General features: G+C 45.7%; 1 protein-coding gene across 6 annotated transcripts in view; it reads right to left on the reverse strand.

The window, feature by feature from the left end:
* Positions 1-18892, reverse strand: part of PLEKHH2 (pleckstrin homology, MyTH4 and FERM domain containing H2) — a 217748-nt gene that overhangs the window by 20264 nt on the left and 178592 nt on the right. For all 6 annotated transcript variants that reach the window (XM_033939575.1, XM_033939574.1, XM_033939576.1 and 3 more), the window contains 3 exons: positions 18769-18866; positions 17066-17207; positions 9417-9562 (listed from right to left, as the gene is read on the reverse strand). In XM_033939575.1, coding sequence (XP_033795466.1) covers positions 9417-9562; positions 17066-17207; positions 18769-18866 — 386 coding nt within the window. The remainder of the gene's footprint in view (positions 1-9416; positions 9563-17065; positions 17208-18768; positions 18867-18892) is intronic.

The raw sequence follows: 18892 nt of genomic DNA on the forward strand, positions 1-18892 counted from the left end.
CTCTGCTCAAGGGAGAAGAGGCCCAGTTTCTCTAATCTTTCGCTGTACGGCAACTCCTCCAGCCCCTTAACCATTTTAGTTGCTCTTCTCTGGATCCTTTCGAGTAGTACCGTGTCCTTCTTAAAGTACCAGTGCTGGACGCAGTACTCCAGGTGAGGGCGTACCATGGCCCGGTACAGCAGCATGATAACCTTCTCTGTCTCTTCAGTCCAGCATCTGCCCCTTCCATTCACTGTCTGTCTTTCCCTGCCATCTCTCCTCCTGCCCCCCCCCCACCCCCCAATTTGGTCTAGCATCCATCATCTTCCTTCTGTTCCCCTCATGGTCTGGCATCTCTATCCTTCCTCCCCCCTGTGGTTTTTAGCATATCTCTCTTCTCATTTCCTCCACTCAGATCTGATCATTCTCTGCTCTCTCTTCCCTTTTCTTCTCTGGTCTTCCTTCTCTATTTTCTGCCTCCATCTAAATTAAATTCTTTCTTACTATTTAGTCCCGTTTCCCTCTTTTCACTGTGTCTACACACAGCTTGTCACCCCTTTCCCTCACCCCTCCATTATCTTACTATTTTCTTCCCCCTTTATTTATCTCCTCCTTCCATCCAGTATGTGTTCTTTCCCCACTTCCATTCAGCATCTGCTCTCCCTTCTCAACTGACATCCATCTGCCTTCTGCTCTCTCTCCCTTCTTCTCACTTCCATCATCTGTCCCCTTCTCTCTCTCTCTCATCTCCTCCATTCCATCATCTGCCCCTTCTCTCTCTCTCTCTCTCTCCCCCCCCCCCCAACTTCCATCATCTGCCCCCCTTCCCCTCACCTTTGTGGGTCACTTTCTTTCCCCTGAGGGTGGCTCATGTCACAGGGGAAGCTTTGGCCGAGCAGAACCGCTTGATTGACAGTGGAACTTACTTGATTGATGTCGATGCTGGGGCCCGTTGCCGTTTGAAGGAAAAAAAAAAAGGTGGAAAAAAGGAACCTGTAAAGGCGAGAGGAAGGGAAACCTCCAGGACAGCTGCTTTTTGCCCTCCTTCAGCGGCCCAAGAGTTCAGACCAGCAGCGGCAGCTCTGTATGCTTTTAACTTCGGCACAGAGCTGCCCCTAATCAATAGTTTAGCGCGGTTTCATGAGGCAGCCTCGGGGCCTTTGATAGCCGGCCCGCTTCGATGATGCGATGTGGGCCGGCCTAGCAAAGGCCCCGAGGCTGCCTTATGAAACCGCGCTAAACTATTGATTAGGGGCAGCTCTGTGCCGAAGTTAAAAGCATACACAGCTGCCGCTGCTGGTCTGGAGGTGCGGAGACAAGGCAGGAGGCAAACGCGGTGGAAGGCAGGAGTCCCGGCGAAGGCAGGAGTCCCGGCACAGCGACTGCAACAGGAAGTTGCAAGTCAGCTGACGCCGGCCTTTCGTTGCGGCGGGGACCGAATCCTTCGCGGACCGGCAAGATTTTGTTTGCGGACCGGCGGTTGAAGAACTGTGCTCTACACTGTGTGCGCTGTGACGAGAAACTTGTGCGCTGCGAGGTAATATTTTGAGCGCCAGCGCACCCCAGCGCAGCTTAGCGGGAACACTGATTCCTAGCCCAAGGGTGGGCAACTCCGGTCCTCGAGGGTCAGAATTCAGTCGGGTTTTCAGGATTTCCCCAATGAATATGCATGAGATCTATTTGCATGCACTGCTTTCAATGCATATTCATTGTGGAAATCCTGAAAACCCGACTGGATTCCGGCCCTTGAGGACCGGAGTTGCACACCCCTGATCTAGCCCACTGTCTTCACGGAGGCCAATCCATAAGAACATAAGCAATGCCTCCGCTGGGTCAGACCTGAGGTCCATCGTGCCAAGCAGTCTGCTCACGCGGCGACCCAACAGGTCCAGGACCTGTGCAGTAATCCTCTATCTATACCCTTATATCCCCTTTTCCAGCAGGAAATTGTCCAATCCTTTCTTAAACCCCAGTACCGTACTCTGCCCTATTACGTCCTCTGGAAATGCATTCCAGGTGTCCACCACACATTAGGTAAAGAAAAACTTCCTAGCATTTGTTTTGAATCTGTCCCCTTTCAACTTTTCCAAATGCCCTCTTGTTCTTTTATTTTTTGAAAGTTTGAAGAATCTGTCCCTCTCTACTTTCTCTATGCCCTTCATGATCTTGTAAGTCTCTATCATATCCCCTCTAAGTCTCCTCTTCTCCAGGGAAAAGAGACCCAGTTTCTCCAATCTCTCAGCGTATGAAAGGTTTTCCATCCCTTTTATCAGACATGTCACTCTCCTCTGAACCCTCTCAAGTAACGCCATATCCTTCTTAAGGTACGGCGAACAATATTGGACGCAGTACTCCAGATGCGGACGCACCATCATCCAATAAAACGGCAGGATAACTTCTTTCGTTCTGGTTGTAATACCCTTCTTGATTATACCTAACATTCTATTCGCTCTCTTAGCGGCCGCTGCACACTGTGCCGTCGGCTTCATTGTCATGTCCACCATTACCCCCAAGTCCCTTTCTTGGGTACTCTCATTCAATAACATCCCTCTCATCGTATAGCTGTACCTCGGGTTTCTGCTTCCCACATGTAATACTTTACATTTCTCTATGTTGAACTTCATCTGTCAACTCGTCGCCGATTCCTCTAGTTTGTTCAAGTCCCTTTGTAATTCTTCGCAGTCCTCTTTAGTCCGAGCACCACTAAATAGTTTGGTGTCGCCTGCAAATTTTATTATTTCGCACTTCGTCCCTGTTTCTAGATCATTTATAAATATATTAAATAGCAGCGGTCCGAGCACTGACCCCTGCGGAACACCACTCGTGACCCTCCAGTCCGAGTAGTGGCCCTTCACTCCTACCCTCTGCTTCCTTCCCGCCAACCAATTTCTGATCCATCTATGTACGTCTCCTTCCACCCATGGTTCTTCAATTTCTGAAGTAGGCGTTCATGGGGTACCTTGTCAAAGGCTTTTTGGAAATCTAAATATACGATGTCTATGGAGTCCCCTTTATCAATCCGTTTGTTAATTCCTTCGAAGAAGTGCAATAAGCTTGTTAGGCATGATCTTCCCTTGCAGAAGCCTTGTTGGTTGGTTATCAGAAGTTTATTTCTTTCAAAATGCTCATCGATGTTGTCTTTTTTCTGTGCTTCTGCCATTTTCCCCGGAACCGAGGTCAGACTCACCTGTCTGTAGTTTCCCGGGTCACCTCTTGATCCCTTTTTAAAGATGGGCTTAATATTGACTATCTTCTAATCCTCCAGGATCACGCCTGTTTTCAGGGATAGATTGCAAATTTGCTGCAGTAGTCCCGCTATTTCCTCCTTTAGTTCTTTCAGAACCCTTTTTCTTAGTTTTCTGTGAACTCTTTACCCCTTTCCTTGAAGTATGCCTGTAACTGGACAGCCTTATGGAGTTTATAGAAACATAGAAAATGACGACAGAAAAGGGCCACGGCCCATCAAGTCTGCCCACTCTAATGACCCACCCCCCTAACTTCTTTCCCTAAGAGATCCCACATGCCTATCCCATTTTTTCTTAAAATCTGGCACGCTGCTGGCCTCAATTACCTGCAGTGGAAGATCATTCCAATGATCAACCACCCTTTCGGTGAAGAAATACTTCCTGGTGTCGCCATGAAAATTCCCGCCCCTGATTTTCAGCGGATGCCCTCTTGTGGCTGTGGGCCTATAAGAAAAAAGATATCATCTTCCACCTCGATACGGCCCGTGATATATTTGAACGTCTCAATCATGTCTTCCCTCTTTCTACGTTCCTTGAGTGAGTATAGCTGCAATTTATTCAGCCTTTCCTCATAAGGGAGATCCTTGAGTCCTGAGACCATCCTGGTGGCCATTCGGTGAACCGATTCAGCTCTCAGCACATCCTTTTGGTAATGTGGCCTCCAGAACTGTACACAATATTCCAGATGAGGTCTCACCATGGATCTTTACAACGGAATTGTGACTTTGGGCTTCCGGCTGACGAAATGTCTACGGATACAACCCATCATTTGTCTAGCCTTGGATGAAGCTTTCTCCACTTGATTGGCAGTTTTCTTGTCTTCACTAATGATCACTCCTAAGTCTCATTCTGCTGCAGTCCTAGCTAAAGTCTCACCATTTAGGGTGTAAGTTCTGCATGGATTTCTGCTGCCATGGTGCATAACCTTACACTTTTTGGCATTGAAGCTTAGTTGCCAAGTCCAGTAAGAGTAGGTCCCGCGCCATACTGTTGGGCAATGTGCTTTTGCCTACTATTTTGCATAGTTTGGCGTCATCGACGAATAATGTTATTTTACCTTGAAGCCCCTGAGTCAGATCTCTTACGAAAATGTTAAATAGGATCGGGCACAAGACTGAGCCCTGCGGCACGCCACTGATCACATCCAACGTTTCGGAGAGGGTATTGTTAACCAACACCCTTTGAAGTCTACCGCTTAGCCAGTCTTTGACCCATGCAGTTAATGTTTCACCTAATCCCATCGAACTCATCTTGCTCAATAACCTGCGGTGTGGGACGCAATCAAAAGCTTTACTGAAGTCCAAGTACACGACGTCCAGGGAGTCCCCCATATCCAGCTTTCTTGTTACCCAGTCAAAGAAGCTGATTAGATTGGATTGGCAGGACCTTCCCTTTGTAAATCCAAGTTGATGGGGATCACGTAGATTCTCCTCGTTCAGGATCGTATCTAATTTATGTTTAATTAGTGTTTCCATAAGTTATGAGAGGAGGAGGGAGACGGAATGAAGAAAAAGCATGGACGTTCTGAAGGATCCCTGTAAGTCCTGACATTGAACCAGGTGAAGTGGGATAAGGAAAAACCCAGAAGCTCACAAGAAACCTTTTCTCTCTACAGAAACTTCCCTCCCCCCCTTGCAGCTGACATTTACCTTATCTATCTCTGTAGCTGATGGAAACAGTAGATTAACTGTAAAAAGATATTGTACACAATTTACCAGAAGGCATGCAAGGATGCAAAAGTTAGCTACTGTATCAGTAAAACTAGAGAAAAAGCAACAGGATCTAAGGCTGTGGGTTTGCTGTGGTTTTGTACCAAGGCCCACCCAGCCAGATACCATGAAGAGATAAACACAGACCATGGTCCAAAGATAAAAATTCTCAGAAGATAAAGTTCTCAAGAAATAGCAAGTGTCAGAGATATTTGCAGTTGGGAGGGGGTCTTGTGCTCGGAAAGACTTATATGGTTTGGGAACAGATATTTCGGGGAATAGGTTAGGTCTTACGGGAAACAGAGTGAACATATAACATGACGCAGGTAAACCAGCCAATAAATGAATGTAGTTAGGCAGTAGTGCATAGGAAAATAGCCAATAAGGAGGTATCATGTGATCTAGGCCAACGTGGTGTTGGCCACTAAGAAATGTATAAAAACCAGGCCTTTAGAAGGGAGAGGTCAGAACAGACATCAGAGGATCTACAGGCCTGGAGATCACCTTCTGTTACGCTATATGCTGAATGATTTATTCCTGTAAGATGTTACTGATTGACTAAATAAATATATACTTATTGAAACCAGTATATAGCGTGCGAGGTCTCATTACCGAGGTAGGCCTGGACAGCTGCCTACATCACTATTGATGTGAGACTCACCGGTCTGTAATTCGCAGCCTCTGTCCTGCATCCCTTTTTGTGGAGTGGAATGACGTTAGCTGTTTTCCAGTCCAACAGGACTCTTCCTGTACTTAGGGAAAGATTGAAGAGCGCGGATAACGGTTCCACCAGGACATCACTCAACTCTCTAAGCACCCTGGGGTGTAGATTGTCAGGTCCCATGGCTTTGTTCACTTTGAGTCTTGATAGTTCACAGTAGACGCTGTAGGGTGTAAACTCGAAATTCCGAAAAGGGTTTTCCGAGCTTTCCCTTGTCTGCAACTGTGGACCGGACCCCGGCGCCTTGCAGGTAAAGACTCAGCAGAAGTACTCATTTAGTAGTTCGGCTTTATCGGAATCCGATTCTACATAATTCCCGTCTGTGCTAGCTTCGGAGAACTATTTTCTCTCTCTTGTTTTCCCCCATTGGTCTGCCTGTATTTGTGCGGCTTGAGAGGAAATAGAGTGATATGCTGCGCTTACTGCTATGATTCTTATCATAGGGATGGGAGCTGCGAGACCCCAATGGGGTACAAGCCACCCTTTCATAGGGATGAAGGAGAGGAGCAAAGATTCCTCTGATACGTGCCTTGAGCTCTAGAGCTCCCTGTTCCTGCTGGAATCTGCATTGCATTTAAGCAGGAGGTGCTTTATTTGGCTGTTGCCAGCGTACCCAATAGGTACTGATGCTGGGCCTGAGGGGAATACAGATCAAGAGCCGGAAGACCTCTGATAAGGTGACGTGGAAACATTCCTGCTAGAACAAGCATGGTGGTGTTTGCTTGCTGTTAAAAATTCTAGATGGGTCAGTTTGTTCTTCTTCTTCTTCCCTTCGATTTGTAAGGAGAAAAGAGAGCCGCATGCTGCTGGATCACAGAACACTTTTGGACTGAGGGTGAACATAAGAATTGCCGCTGCTGGATCAGACCCGTGGTCCATCATGCCCAGCAGTCCACTCACGCGGCGGCCTTCTGGTCAAAGATCAGCGCCCTTACTGAGACTAGCCCTACCTGCGTACATTCTGGTTTAGCAGGAACTTGTCTAACTTTGTCTCGAGTCCCCAAGGGTGTTTTCCCCTATAACAGCCTCCGGAAGAGCGTTCCAGTTTTCTACCACTCTCTGGGTGAAGAAGAACTTCCTTATGCTCATATGGAATTTATCCCCTTTCAATTTTAGAGGGTGCCCTCTCGTTCTCCCTATCTTGGAGAGGTTGAACAACCTACCCTTATCTACCTGGCACAGGATCACTTGCACATGCTCAGGGGGCCAGATGGCTTCCCTAAGATAAAAGGTGAGCGTTACACACTGAGGGGCTGATGCAGGAAGCTACCGTGAGCAAAGGTGAGCGGTTAATGAGTGGTCTACTAGCTGAACCATACAGAAAGGATTTTAATGCTACAGTTAAATCGCATATTGGCACACAGCATATTAATATGTATGGAAAGGAGACAATTGATCATCATCTTCTGCAATGCAAAGCTATACTCTGTCTACCAGGCAAGCACAACATGAGAAATTTACTGCCAGGTCTGAGGCAGTGTGGAGAGGAAAGGAGAGTTCCCTGACAAAGCTTTATGCTTCAGCCTACTGGCACCCCCATCTCCCTGAACTGACTCCTCTTCCCCTGACTTTGAAAATTCCCTGATTCCTCAGCCCTGCCATCTCGGAAAATGGCCATCCTGAGATGTAGTGAGAAGGGTCAGTCTGCTAGACACCAGGGATTTAAAAAAAAAAAAAAAGTTGAGGTAGTCAGAGGGCCGATATTGAAAGCTTTATGTCTGGAGGGAAGGGGAGGGAGTGGATTAGAGGGTCACTAGACTACCAGGCATTTTGCAGACTTGGGCATTTTTTTTAAAATATCCTTATTCCTGTCAGAGCATGAGACAATCATCACTCACACAGTGACAGAAAGGTGGACATTTTGCTTTGTGCTGAGATTCGGACGGAGCAGTAACTTTCATGCTCAATGAATACCACATTCTGCAGGTAATTTTTCTGTGGAAAATCCACATTAGAAAGAAAGTGGTCCGTGGCTCTTATGCAGGGGCTTTCTGCATAGTCCCCTGAATTTGTCAGGAAAATGTTACCATTCAGTGTGCCTGCATTTTCCCTGTTCGTCTTCAGTGCTGAACAAAAGATGCTAAGATTATAAATACACAACTATTCACTTGAATCATCTTTAAACCAAGACAAAGGTGATTTTTTTTTTTTTCTATTTAACACATTATTTCACAATTGACTTTTCCACCAAGAGCACTCTTCCTGTACAGAGAAAGAAAGACTTTCAGAGCTTGGTTATGTGGGTTCCAGAGGGATAGGGCTTGTGAGGGAGCCTAATAAAAAGCCATGAACATCTCTTTTTAAAAGTGTTACCAGCACAAGCTGGTCTTCTCTGCTTTTTCTCCACCTCATGCTTAAGCTCATATTTCTGGTTTTGTTATCAGTCATCAGGACCATAGAAACGTGATGGCCCATCCAGTCTGTCCATCTGCAATAACCAATATCTCTTCCTCTCTCTAAGAGATCCCACATGCCTATCCCAGGCTATCTTGAATTCAGACACGGTCTCTGTCTCCACCACCTCTACCGGGAGACTGTTCCACTCATCTACCACCCTTTCTGTAAAATAGTATTTCCTTAGATTACTCCTGAGCCTGTCACCTCTTAACTTCATCCTATGCCCTCTCATTCCAGAGCTTCCTTTCAAATGAAAGAGGCTCGACTCATGTGCATTTACGGCACGTAGGTATTTAAACGTCTCTCAAGAACACTATCATAGTGATAATTAAACAAAAAATTTTACAAAAAACGTCACTCACCAGCAGTGGGCTACCACTCCAAGATCCAACATTAAGATGCAAACAAGGTGGCGAAAAAGCCTCAAAAACTATTATCACGCAGCAATCTTTGATGATTTACAGCTGGCGTTCTTATTGTCATTGGCAAAAAACTCACACCTGCAGCACAATGTTAAAAGATCTAACAGTAGTGGGTTTTTCCCTCTTTAGATCTTTGAACATTGTGCTGCAGGTGTGTTTTTTGCCAATGACAATAAGAACGCCAGCTGTAGATCATCAAAGATTGCTGCGTGATAATAGTTTTTGAGGCTTTTTCGCCACCTTGTTTGGATCTTTATGTTGGATCTTGGAGTGGTAGCCCACAGCTGGTGAGTGACATTTTTTGTAAATTTTTTATTTAAACCTCTCTATCATATCTCCCCTTTTCCCCAAAGTATACATATTGAGATCTTTAAGTCTGTCGCCATACGCCTTATGATGAGGATCACATACCATTTTAGTAGCCTTGCTCTGGACCGACTCCATCCTTTTTATATCTTTTTGAAGGTGCGGCCTCCAGAATTGTACACAAAATTTTAAATGAGGTCTCACCACAGTCTTATACAGGGGCATCAATATCTCCTTTTTCCTACTGGCCATACCTCTTCCTATGCACCCTAGCATCCAAATGTTTATACTGGGGAAGGAGGTAAACCCTGTATTAGATCAGCCTGCCCTGAATAAAATGGAACCAGTAGACAAAACCTAAAGTGTAATTTCTTTAAAAAAAAAAAGAAATTGGCTTTTTTTTTTAATTTTTTACTTTCATACCAATTCCCCTCTTCCTGTAAATTCTCAGGAAATATAGTTTATAATACCGTAGAGAGTATTTCTGTTTCTCTTTATGTCTAAAGAATGGCAGCTTTGTACAGAGATGGTGTGTGCGGAAATGCGAGAGTACATTTTTATAACTTGTATGTCACCATGCTAAAATTAACTTTAGAACAAAAGACTTTGCCAAACAGAACGCCGTATGGTATCTCACCGTAACTGTTCCTCTGAGCAGCCGTGTCTATACTGCTTGGGATAAAATCTCTCCAGGGCTTGCTTTACTGCTTGGTCACCCTTAGACTGAGATGTCCCTTGCCCTGCTGAGGTGGAGAATGGCCGTTCGTAGTCCCCCGTCTCCACCTGGTGAGACAATCAGAGAAAATAGAATGGAAACGCTGACACAACACTGAAAGGCACAAATACAGGTACAAATAGCACAATTACTTACCGTAATAGTTGTTATCCAGGGACAGCAGGCAGATATTCTCAACAGTGGGTGATGTCACAGACGGAGCCCCGCAGCGGACAGCCTCGAGAGCAGACTTGCTTGAAGATCTTTTTAAGAGCTTCTGAGTGCTGCACTGCGCTTGCACGAGTGCCTTCCCGCCCGAGTTAGGGCGTGCGTCTTCTGTGAGGTACCTCAGTTCTGATAGCTAGCTAAGAAGCCAACCAGGGGAGGAGGGTGGGTTGTGAGAATATTTGCCTGCTGTCCCTGGATAACAACTGTTACGGTAAGTAACTGTGCTTTATCCCAGGACAAGCAGGCAGCATATTCTCAACAGTGGGTGACCTCCAAGCTAAGAAGCATAATGGGATGGAGGGAGAGTTGGCAAGTTAAGAAAAGAGATTTTGCAAAACAGATTGGCCAAAATGGCAATCCCTTCTGGAGAAAGTATCCAGACAGTAATGAGAGGTGAAAGTATGGCAGCCTTGCAGATTTCCTCAATAGGAGTTGATCTGAGGAAAGCTACAGACGCTGCCATTGCTCAAACTCTGTGGCCCGTGACTCGACCCTGCAGAGTGAGACCAGCCTGAGCAATAGCAGAAAGAGATGCAAGCAGCTATCCAGTTGGATATGGTTCGCTTCGAGACAGGATGCCCCAACTTATTTGGATCGAAGGAGATGAAAAGTTGTGGGGCTGTTCTGTGAGGTTGAGTGCGTTGCAAGCCAAAGCACATTTACAGTCCAAAATATGGAGCGCCACTTCTCCAGGGTGAGAATGAGGCTTTGGAAAAAATACTGGAAGAACAATAGATTGATTGATGTGAAATTCTGAAACAACTTTAGGTAAGAATTTAGGATGAGTACGGAGGACCACCTTGTCATGGTGGAAAACTGTGAAAGATGGATCCGCAACCAAAGCTTGTAACTCACTGACTCTTCGAGCAGACGTGAGGGCAATCAGGAAAACCACTTTCCAAGTAAGGTATTTGAGATGAGCCTTATCAATTGGTTCAAATGGAGGCTTCATCAATTGAGCCAAGACAACATTGAGAACCCAGACCACTGGAGGTGGTTTGAGCGATGGATGAACATTAAAAAGTCCTTTCATAAAGCGGGAAACCACAGGGTGTGCAGATAGAGGTTTCCCATCAAGAGGCTGATGAATAGCAGCAATCACACTGAGATGGACTCGGATAGATGTAGACTGGAGTCTAGAATGTGATAAGTGAAGTAAATAATCCAAAACAGAAGCTTAGGAAGTAGACATTGGCTCCATTTGGCGAGTGGAACACCAAGCAGAAAATCTAGTCCATTTCTGGCCGTAACACTGCCTAGTGGACGGCTTTCTGGAAGCTACCAAAATGTCCTGTACAGACTGCGAAAACTGTAGAGAGTCTGTTAGGTTGAAAGGTACCAAGCTGTTAAGTGTAGAGACTGCAGGTTGGGATGTAGCAAGGACCCTTGACTCTGAGTAAGCAGAGAGGGAAAAACTGGTAGACGTAGAGGCTCCCTGGTGCTGAGTTGAAGTAGAAGGGAGTACCACGGTTGTCTGGGCCACCGAGGAGCTATCAGAATCATGGTGGCATGGTCTATCTTGAGTTTGACAAGAGTCTTGAGAATCAAGAGGGAATGGAGAAAAGTCATAGAGAAACTGACCCGTCCAATCCAGTAGGAAAGCATCTGCCTCAAGACGCTGGGGAGAGTATATTTGGGAGCAGAATTGAGGCAGCTTGTTGTTGAGGGGAGAGGCAAAGAGGAGTCCCCCATCGAGCAAACACGTGACATAGAGGCGAGGAATTGAGTGTCCATTCGTGTGGTTACAGAAGATGACTCAACTTGTCCGCCAGACAGTTGTGCTGACCTTGAATGTAGACAGCTCTGAGAAAGATATTATGATGGATTGCCCAATCCCACAGCTTCAGAGCTTCTTGACAAAGGGAGTGAGATCCCGTCCCTCCCTGTTTGTTGACATGGTACATAGCAACTTGGTTGCCCATCTAGACAAGGTCTACATTGTCGTGAAGAAGGTGTTGAAAAGCTTTGAGAGCATTGAAAATCGCTCTGAGTTCCAACAGATTGATGTGACAAAGACGGTCTGCGGGAGACCAATGACCTTGGGTACGGAGACCGTCTAGATGGGTTCCCCATGCGTAGGTTGATGAGTCTATTGTGAGAACCTTCTGATGAGGGAGAGTGTGGAACTGCAAACCTCTGGAAAGCTTGGAAGAGAGTATCCACCAGTGGAGAGACTGCTTCAACAAAGGAGTTACTATAATTTGTTGAGAAAGCGGGTCGATAGCTTGTTGTCACTGAGATGCCAGGGTCCACTGAGGTATGCAAAGGTGAAGTCTGGCAAAAGGTGTCACGTGAACTGTAGAAGCCATGTGACCGAGCAGAACCATCATGTGTCTTGCTGAAATTGAAGTGAGATGAGACACTTGATGGCAAATGCGAATGAGGGTATCCTGACGTGGTGGAGGTAGAAACGCTCTGAGCTGGACAGTGTCTAGAGTGGCCCCAATGAACTGGAGAGACTGAGATGGGGGTCAACTGGGATTTTGGAAAGTTGACTTTGAACCCCAGACTTTGGAGGAACATAATAGTCTGTTGGGTTGCTGCAATAACCCCTTGTTGAGAGGGGGCTTTGATGAGCCAGTCGTCGAGGTACGGAAAAACTTGAAGATCTTGGGTATGAAGGGCTGCAGCCACCACCACCAGACACTTCGTGAAGACTCTGGGGGATGAGGCGTCCGAAAGGAAGAACTCTTTATTGTAGATGAAGATTCCCCACCTGAAATCTTAAATACTTGCGAGAGGCTGGATGAATCGGGATATGAGTGTAAGCCTCTTTGAGATCCAGAGAGCATAGCCAATCTCCCTGATTTATCAGGGATTACAGAGTTGGTAAAGAAAGCATCCAAAACTTCTCTTTGATTAGAAATTTGTTGAGGGCTCTGAGGTCCAGAATAGGTCGCAAATTCCCCATCTTCTTTGGAACTAGAAAATAACGGGAATAAAAGCCCATGTCCCGTTGGTTCAGAGGAACCTCCTCGACAGCTCGAAGGCGAAGAAGAGCCTGAGCTTCCTGAAGAAGGGGAAGTTGCGACAAATTGGAAGGACACTCTTCTGGAGGGCGATCTGGAGGCACCTGAAGAAAGTGAAGCGAGTATCTCTCCCGAAGGATGGTGAGAGCCCAGAGATCTGAGGTGATCATCTCCAACTGGTGATAAAATTGGTAAAGACGACCTCCTATGGGCAGAAGAGAATTATGATGCAGGGAGTTTGGCATGCTCAGACTGGGAATGTCAAAAAGACTGAGCAGATTTAGTCGCAGCAGGAGTTTGAGCCTTCTGTTGTCGTTGTTGCTGTGGAGGCCTTCTAGGCGGAGGCCTGGAGAAGGCTAGTGTCGTTTTTTGAGGATAACGACATGGTGGTTGCTTGTATGGGTGAGCAGGAGGAGTCTTAGGCTTCGGCTAAATCAAGGAAGCAAAAGAGCGCTCATGTTCAGAAAGGCGCTTTGTAGCAGCTTCAATAGAATCATCAAAGAGTTCATTCCCCTGGCAAGGCAAGTTCGCTAGACGGTCCTGCAGATTGGGATCCATATCAACAATGCGGAGCCAGGTGAGACGGCGCATGGCTACTGCAAAGGCAGAAACTCTAGAAGAGAGCTCAAAAGCATCGTATGTGGCTTGCAGCATGAAGAGTCTAAGTTGAGACAGAGTTCTGATGATCTGTTTAAATTCAGGAAGACTTTGTTCCTCAAGTGCTGGGTAGAATTTAGGCATCAATTTGAGGAAATGATTAAAATAAGCCGTGAAAATGTAGTTATAATTGAGAATTCTGTTAGCCATCATGGAATTCTGGTATAATCTATGGCCAAACTTGTCCATGGTACGGCCCTCCCTACCTGGAGGGACCCCAGCGTAAAGCTTAGATGGGTGAGCTTTCTTTAAAGAAGATTCTACAACCAAAGACTGGTGGGACAATTGAGATTTCTCGAAGCCTTTGCAAGGTATTGTGCGATACCTGGATTCCAGCTTGGATGGAATGGCTGTAATGGAATAAGGAGTTTCCATATTCCTTAAAAAAGTTTGCTTCAATACTGCAGTCATAGGAAGCTTTGGGTGGATGAGGCAACTCCATGTCGGCCAAGTATTCAGGGGTATACTTGGAATCAGAGTGGAGATCCAGCTGAAGAGCTTTTCCCATATCAAAGACGAACCTGGCAAAAGAGGCAGACTTCGAGGGCGAGGCACCTTCAGGAGAAGGAGTGCGAGACTGAGGGACTACCAAATAGGAAGGAGAAGCCTCTCTGGAATACTGAGGAGGCTCAGAGTCCAGGCGCACAGTGATTGAGGAAGCTGCACTACCTGCGTGAGGAGGAGTTAGTGAATGTTTGTGCTTCAAAAACCTCGATGGTGAAGTCCCCGGGGTTCGAGGGTGGGTCGAAGCAGGAGGAGAAGGCTCCCTTGGAGGCAGTCTCGATGGAGGAGTCTTCGACCTCGGTAGACTTCGAGGAGAAGCAGCCAGTAAGAGCTTTGTGAGACTTTGAACTGAGGTACCTCACAGAAGACACGCGCCATCACTCGGGCGGGAAGGTACTCGCACATGCGCAGTGCAGCACTCGTAAGATCTTACAAAGATCTTCAAGCAAGTCTGCTTGTGAAGCTGTCTGCTGCGGGGATCCGTTGGTGACGTCACCCACTGTTGAGAATATGCTGCCTGTTAGTCCTGGGATAAACAGTTTTTCAGAATTTCAGCATGGTTTTATTCGGACATCTGCTTTCTTTTTTATACTGATGTTGTCATCTACATCTTTACGCTTATTTGAGGTGTGTGCCTTTTACTACTTTGTTCCCCGCCTAGATTTGTAGATAGGCGGGCTAGAAATAATTTTAGATTGAAAGAAGTCTCCTTTATGGATGGCAAGATTTCTATATTTTCAGATGTCTCAAGAATGACACAAACAAGAAGGAAAAGATTCCTAGAACTGAAAGAAAATGTTAAAACAATGGGGGCAAAATTTCAATTGTGTTATTCTTGTAAATGCGTGATTTACTTGGATCAGAATACTTATGTTTTTTATGAACTCTCCCAATTGCAGTTTTTTTTGGGCAGGAAGGGTTTTAATGCAGACTTCCAAATGATCCCAATTTTCTGGTCTGATTTAAAAATGTGAGACAAGCTACTCATTTGATTCCTGTTAATTTCTTAAATCTTCTTAATTTTCCATTCCCAATGGTATGTGAATTGTTTCTCTCTCTAATGTGGACTACTCAAAAGTTTATATGTAGTTATAAAAATTTGAATGAGTATTTCTTTTTTTCTATATTGTAAGTTGGGAAAATTTTTGTTTGTTCAATAAATTTATTTTGTTGAAATTATGATAAACGAATAAAAAAAGAAAAAAGAAATAATTTTAAATAAATAAATACTATAGCACCCATGACTCCCTACTAACTATCATAGCAGAAAATAATCTGTTATACAAAACCCTTGTAGAAAATAAAATTTGGTAAGTGGTAGCCAGTCAGGTCTTCAGATACCCGTAATGAATCTGCACGAGATGGAGGTGAATACAATGGAGGTGGTGCAAGCAAATTTATCTGATACATACTCATTGTGACAATCCCGACTGGATGAATGTGCGCCGAGAATTGGATTAAGAGGCCTTGTCACAGAGTGCTGCAAATGATCCCGGATATGCTCATAATAACATAAGAGCGGTCATACTGGGACAGACCAAAATTCCATTGAGCCCAGTATCCTGTTTCCAAAGCTGGCCAAACTAGGTCACAAGTACCTGGCCAAGATCCCAAGGAGTAAAACAGATTTTATGCTGCTTTTCCTAGGAATAAGCAGTGGATTTCCCCAAATCCATCTTAATAATGGCTGAGGGAGTTTTCTTTTAGGAAATTACCCAAACCTTTTTTAAACCCTGTTATGCTGCTAACTGTTTTCACCCAGTGGTGTAGCAAGGGTAGAAGGCGCCCGGGGCATCCCCCCCCCCCCCCGTGTCCTCCTCTCCAACTAAACCCGCTCTTTCCACATCTTCTTTCCTCCCCCCCCCGTGCCATACCTGTGCTCTCCCTTCCCCCATACCTCTTTAAATCTTCGCCAGCATGAGCAGCTTCTCTGGCCTGCAGCTCGTGCCAGCACTGGCTTTCGCTCTGACATCACTTCCTGGTCCTGCGACCTAGAAGTGATTTCAGAGGAGAGCCAGGCTGTCACGAGCAAGAGGCTGGAAAAGTTGCTCATACTGGCAAAGATTTAAAGAAGTGGAGGTAGGGAAGGGAGGGCACAATTGTGGCGTTGGGGTGGGGGGATGAGTGGAGGAGTGCCGGTGCCAAGACAGTGCCCAGGGCGATCCGTCCCCAACCCCCTTACTACGCCACCGCTTTCACCACATTCTCCAGCAACGAATTCCAGAGTTTATATTGAGTGAAGAAATATTTTCTCCGGTTTGTTTTAAATCTACTACTTAGCAGACTGATTTACTACAAAAGGTAGAAAGAAGCAACAGATTGTACTAGTCTATGTTGAAGCCTATCATGTTTGTAAGGATTCTAACACGAAAGAGGGAGCTCAGGGGGGTTTGTTTTTCCTTACATGGTGTTACAGAAGTAAACCTTCATTGCATTCAGGAACAGTTGGATATAATACAGGCAGTCCCTGGGTTAAGAGTTATGTTTTTAAACCTGTTCTTAAGTTGGATTTCTATGTGACCCAGAACGTGTAGATTTTAAGATTTTTGCTGCGTACCTCTGCTCCCAGCTGACAAAAGGTTCAACTGTCCTTTCTCTCTAAGGTACAGCATACACAACCATACACTGTTCTTCATGTGGCCATGCATCATTCCTGAATCTGCTACAGGAGAAGTGGAGGAGTCTATGCCACTGGAAATACTGCTCAGTGAAATCAAATGAAGCCACAACCACGTTCTTAAGTAGCAACATTCCAGAGCTGAAATTGTGACGTCATAATGCCTCATTCCACCAATGCCTAAGAGCCAACTTCATCAGTGATGCCACAATGACTTGATTATTTCTATACAGGTAGACCCTGGGTTAAGAACGAGTTACGTTTTCAAAGCTGTTCTTAAGTCGGATTTGTATGTAACTCGGAACTTGTAGATTTTAAGATTCTTGCTGCTTACCTCTGCTCTCATCTGACGAAAGAGCCAGCTGTCCCTACCAGTGTTCCCTCTAAGTTACAGCATGCACAACCACACACTGTTCTTAATGTGGCTGTGCATCATTTCTGAATCTGCTACAGGAGATGTGTAGGAGTCTATACCACTGGAAACACTGCTCTGTGAAATCAAATGAAGCTGCAACCGCGTTCTTAAGTACAAGTCGTACTTAAGTCGGATGTCTGTAACTCTGTACACCATAATGATAACACATTTCAGAGATTACCTGAGCCACAAGTGCTGCCATTTCCAATGCCAGCTCCTTGTTAACAGGAAATAATCCATGCACAATCTGATCATTTGTCTGAAACATCAACAGCAACTTCTCCCTCTCCGTCTCCCCAGAGAACTGTTTTGAGAAGCAGAGCCTGTAAAGAAATGCAGGATACTTAAGACATAAAATAAAAAATATCACCCGGTAATTCATGTTTTCTTCAGGAAAAAGTAGGGTTTTTAGATTGTTGACAAAATACCAGGCCACACTCAGGAGTAAAATTTTTTTTACATCTCTTGGCAAAGCAGAGAATAAGGCCTGCCAGGGCTGAATTTACACTAGATGGGCCCTAGGCAAATATAGATGTTTGTCCCCCCTACCAGGGACCTCCTCCCCCACCATTATTTCACCTGCTCAGAAGTAGTAGGGAAGAATGCAGAGCCTACTTTGTGAGTGAACATGGGGATTAAGCAATTGCGCACATGATTTGAATGGAGAAGCTTAGGCCCAGCTAAATCGTCTGGCTCATTGAAAAATGGTGCTGGTCACGGGCTTGCACTGCGTGAAAGGACAGGAGAGTCGGGGCAGTGAGCAGAGAGCAGGGCGGCAGAAGGCAGGACAGTCGGAAAGGACCTGAGCGACTGGGTCCTCAGCAGTCGCTTATTTTTGGATCGGTCCGGCCAAGTCGGTGTCCCTTATTTTTTTAGTGAATCGCTGCCTGCCTACATTTGAATGCCGTTCCCCCTCACATGCATGCGCGGGTCGGAGGATGATCGGGACAGAGGTTAGTGAATCGGGTCAGAGGAAAATCGGGTTGCTAAGTGGTCGGGATTTGATCGTTGAGCTTGGTGAATCTAGCCCTTTATCCTCTAGTGCCCCAGATACAAAATAAGTACCTGTATATATGTAAATCACTTTGAATGTGTAACCACAGTAGAGGGGTATAACAAGTCCCATTCCTCCCCCTCTTTTCCTCAGGTAACAACAAGACGTTCATATTGTCTCCCATTCTTCAGTCCTAATCTTTTCCAACAGCTCCACCCCAGACCACTAATTCTCTCCAAAGACCCAGTGCGGAGCTCATCAGTTTCCCCCCCCCCCAAAGCCATGTAGCTCAGCTCCTCCTTCCTACGATTAGAGCAGCCTTCCTATTGGCTGGAGCCTACCATAGCCTCAGCAGTGAAAGGGGGAGTGTGGAGAGCTGTAGTGGGCTAAACTCTGGAAAATGTCCACATACTTAGCCATCCTTCTGGCTTGGAGATGGATAACGTACAACTTTTGAGAATCCTGAAAATATCCAGACAGTTGGCAATCCTAGCCTCCTGACTCCTTAGCACATCTGACAAGGCCCCCCCCCCCCCTAATGTTTGGGCCTGATTTGACTATGCCTTAATCTGATTCCGAGGGCCACAAAGAAATGTGTGCCTCTCTTCTCTATTTCTGTATGCTACGGTCTCAGCCAATGGCCTTCTGCACCCTGGCAGTGAATGTCGAGCATTTATTTATAACCACCACACTATAGCTTGTCTTACTAAAAGGCAGATAAATAAGGAGGGAACCATTTCTATGTTTATTGAGAGCTTCTATACCGTTACTAATGACTGGGGGAGTCAAATCAGAGTGATTTACATGAGCCTCTGTAAAGGCGCTATAATGCATGAGCTTCTGTAAGGGTGTTATGACACATTAGCTTCTGTAGAGGTGTTGCCATGTACCTGTTCTTGTAGGTGAGGCGCACAGTCCTTGTACTCTCACATTTCCCAGGATGCTGTTGCTTGAAGGCCTGTTCCCACTTTGAAATAATATCACAGATCTAGGCAAAGAAGCAAATTCATTAAT

This window comes from Geotrypetes seraphini, chromosome 3 (genome assembly GCF_902459505.1).
Source record: "Geotrypetes seraphini chromosome 3, aGeoSer1.1, whole genome shotgun sequence".
Taxonomy (NCBI): domain Eukaryota; kingdom Metazoa; phylum Chordata; class Amphibia; order Gymnophiona; family Dermophiidae; genus Geotrypetes; species Geotrypetes seraphini.